This window comes from Oculina patagonica, chromosome 10 (genome assembly GCF_052425735.1).
Source record: "Oculina patagonica isolate OP01 chromosome 10, crgOcupat, whole genome shotgun sequence".
NCBI classification, from domain to species: domain Eukaryota; kingdom Metazoa; phylum Cnidaria; class Anthozoa; order Scleractinia; family Oculinidae; genus Oculina; species Oculina patagonica.
Genome location: NC_135767.1, coordinates 11988750 through 11990637, shown reverse-complemented (window position 1 = coordinate 11990637; position 1888 = coordinate 11988750). Strand labels below are relative to the sequence as shown.

The following is a 1888-nucleotide window of genomic DNA, read 5'->3' as shown; positions in this document are numbered from 1 at the left end:
GGAGACAGTCGAATCTTGTTCCATAGAAGTAGAAATAGCCATAGAAACATTGCTAGGGCTATTTTCAATCCAAATTGCCCATGCAACTCAAGTCTTAATTGAATAATCGGGGGGGCGTTTATTTGTTGGTTTGTTTGTTTAAAACTACACCAAAAACTAAACGAAGCCTTAAAAGAAAAAAAAAAACTATCAGTGATTAGAAGATTAAAACATCTCAGTTTTACAAGAACAAAAACTGTTCCAAGAACAATAAAATGCTGCTCTTTCATTAAACAAGTTAAATGTCCATAAAAGACATATACGCATTACGTACCTGCTATTTATAAGACCTAATGATTTTGAACTGGCAGCTGCTTTAAAGTCAACTATGAGAACACAATATCATTGTAAAGTTCCGCCTTTTCTTTGACGTTTCTACGTTTATGTCATAATATACATAAGATTTTAGAAGCTGCCGAACCTATTTCCTTATTTTCGTACATGAAATAATGCACACCCCTTTGGAATATTTGACTAATACATGTTAAAGGAAATGATATCTTTGACATCGTGAAGCTATAAGTCCATGCGATATTGCCTTTGAACGACAAGGCTGTGTGTTCAAAAGTCTTCACCATTTGGAAGCGTTTTGGAAATACATCGGTTCCCAAGAAAAGATTAGCGTAGGCAAAAAAAACATTGAAGGACACGAAAATGTATTCGTATCAGCGGGGCCTAAGTGTGAAATGATTCTCGTTAAACTAATTAATCCGACAGACACAACACCTGCCTTATTGTCATCTTTACTGCTTGCCTCACTTCTCGGATCCTCCAGCAATAAAAAAGCGGGTTTAAAGACGAATTTAAGAATACAAGAGCTCCTGATATTCCCCAAAGGGCTGGAAGAAGTGGAAAGGGCCCATTGCTAGTGAATATGGCTGTAACTATAATATGTGGTAGATAACAAACCACTAATGTCATCAGGATCCATATTCCAGTGCATACGGTTTTCCTGTATCGCCTTATGTTCAGTGGTACACGTTCATTTGGTTGTCTTTGGTGAACATGGACTTGTACTTCAGTTTTATGGCGGTGGAGTGTCAGGAAGATTTTCGAGTGACAAGAAGCGGAGACCAAAAGGCAAAGTGATTGTAAAGTGTACCCATACATTTTCGCGATACTATAGTCCCAAAACAACATTATTGCATAAGCAATACTGGGAATCCATGCACAGACAACAAGTGTCCGGATTCGCCTCAAAGTGACTACTCTTCTGTATCTCAGCCTCAACAACAGAGCGAGAAGTCTGTCCACACTTATTGCTGTCAGCGTTAGCAATGACACAGAAGTCAAAATTGTAAAACTGGCTGAACCGATGGCAGCAGAGTATATACAAAGGACTATCGATTGGAATGAATCGATTGTCCAGTTCATAAAATGAACAGCAGCGGCTGGCCCTACGATAAGACCAACAAGAAGATCAGTGATTGCGAGGCAGCTGTACAGCAGTTTCGATGGTTTATGAAGAGAAGTCTCCTTGCGCAACGCAGCTAGGATAAACGCATTCTCCAGAATTGTAGCAGTAGAGAGGAAAAGTTGTATCGTGGAAAACAACATCATGTACTTTCCAGATATTAAATGGCCCGTGCAAAGCAGATCTCGTATCTCATCCGTGTCCATAGTCCTCGTACAGGTTTTGTTCGTCAATTGGAAACGTCGTATCGATGAGAATGGTTGGTCACCGACTGTGAGTTTGGTGGTCAATTTGCTTGCTTTATAAGTACCTCAGTAGAGAAAATGGGCATGTAAATAAAATGACGCATTTACGAAAACAAGCAATGACGTTCCTACTGGCTTTGCAGAGGCTTTTAGGGAAATTAAGTCCGTAAATTGTTAATTTAACCACTCA

The 1888-nt window shown here is 39.4% G+C and overlaps 1 protein-coding gene across 1 annotated transcript; it reads right to left on the bottom strand.

The window, feature by feature from the left end:
* Positions 1-744: 744 nt before the first annotated feature.
* LOC144628459 (melanocyte-stimulating hormone receptor-like) lies at positions 745-1659 on the bottom strand. Its single transcript, XM_078486554.1, has one exon. It carries the CDS (start codon positions 1657-1659, stop codon positions 745-747), a length of 915 nt encoding a protein of 304 aa, XP_078342680.1.
* Positions 1660-1888: the final 229 nt, after the last annotated feature.

Excerpts from the sequence above, each read along its gene's own strand:
- LOC144628459 (XM_078486554.1), bottom strand. The coding sequence starts at position 1,659 with ATGGACACGGATGAGATACGAGATCTGCTTTGCACGGGCCATTTAATA.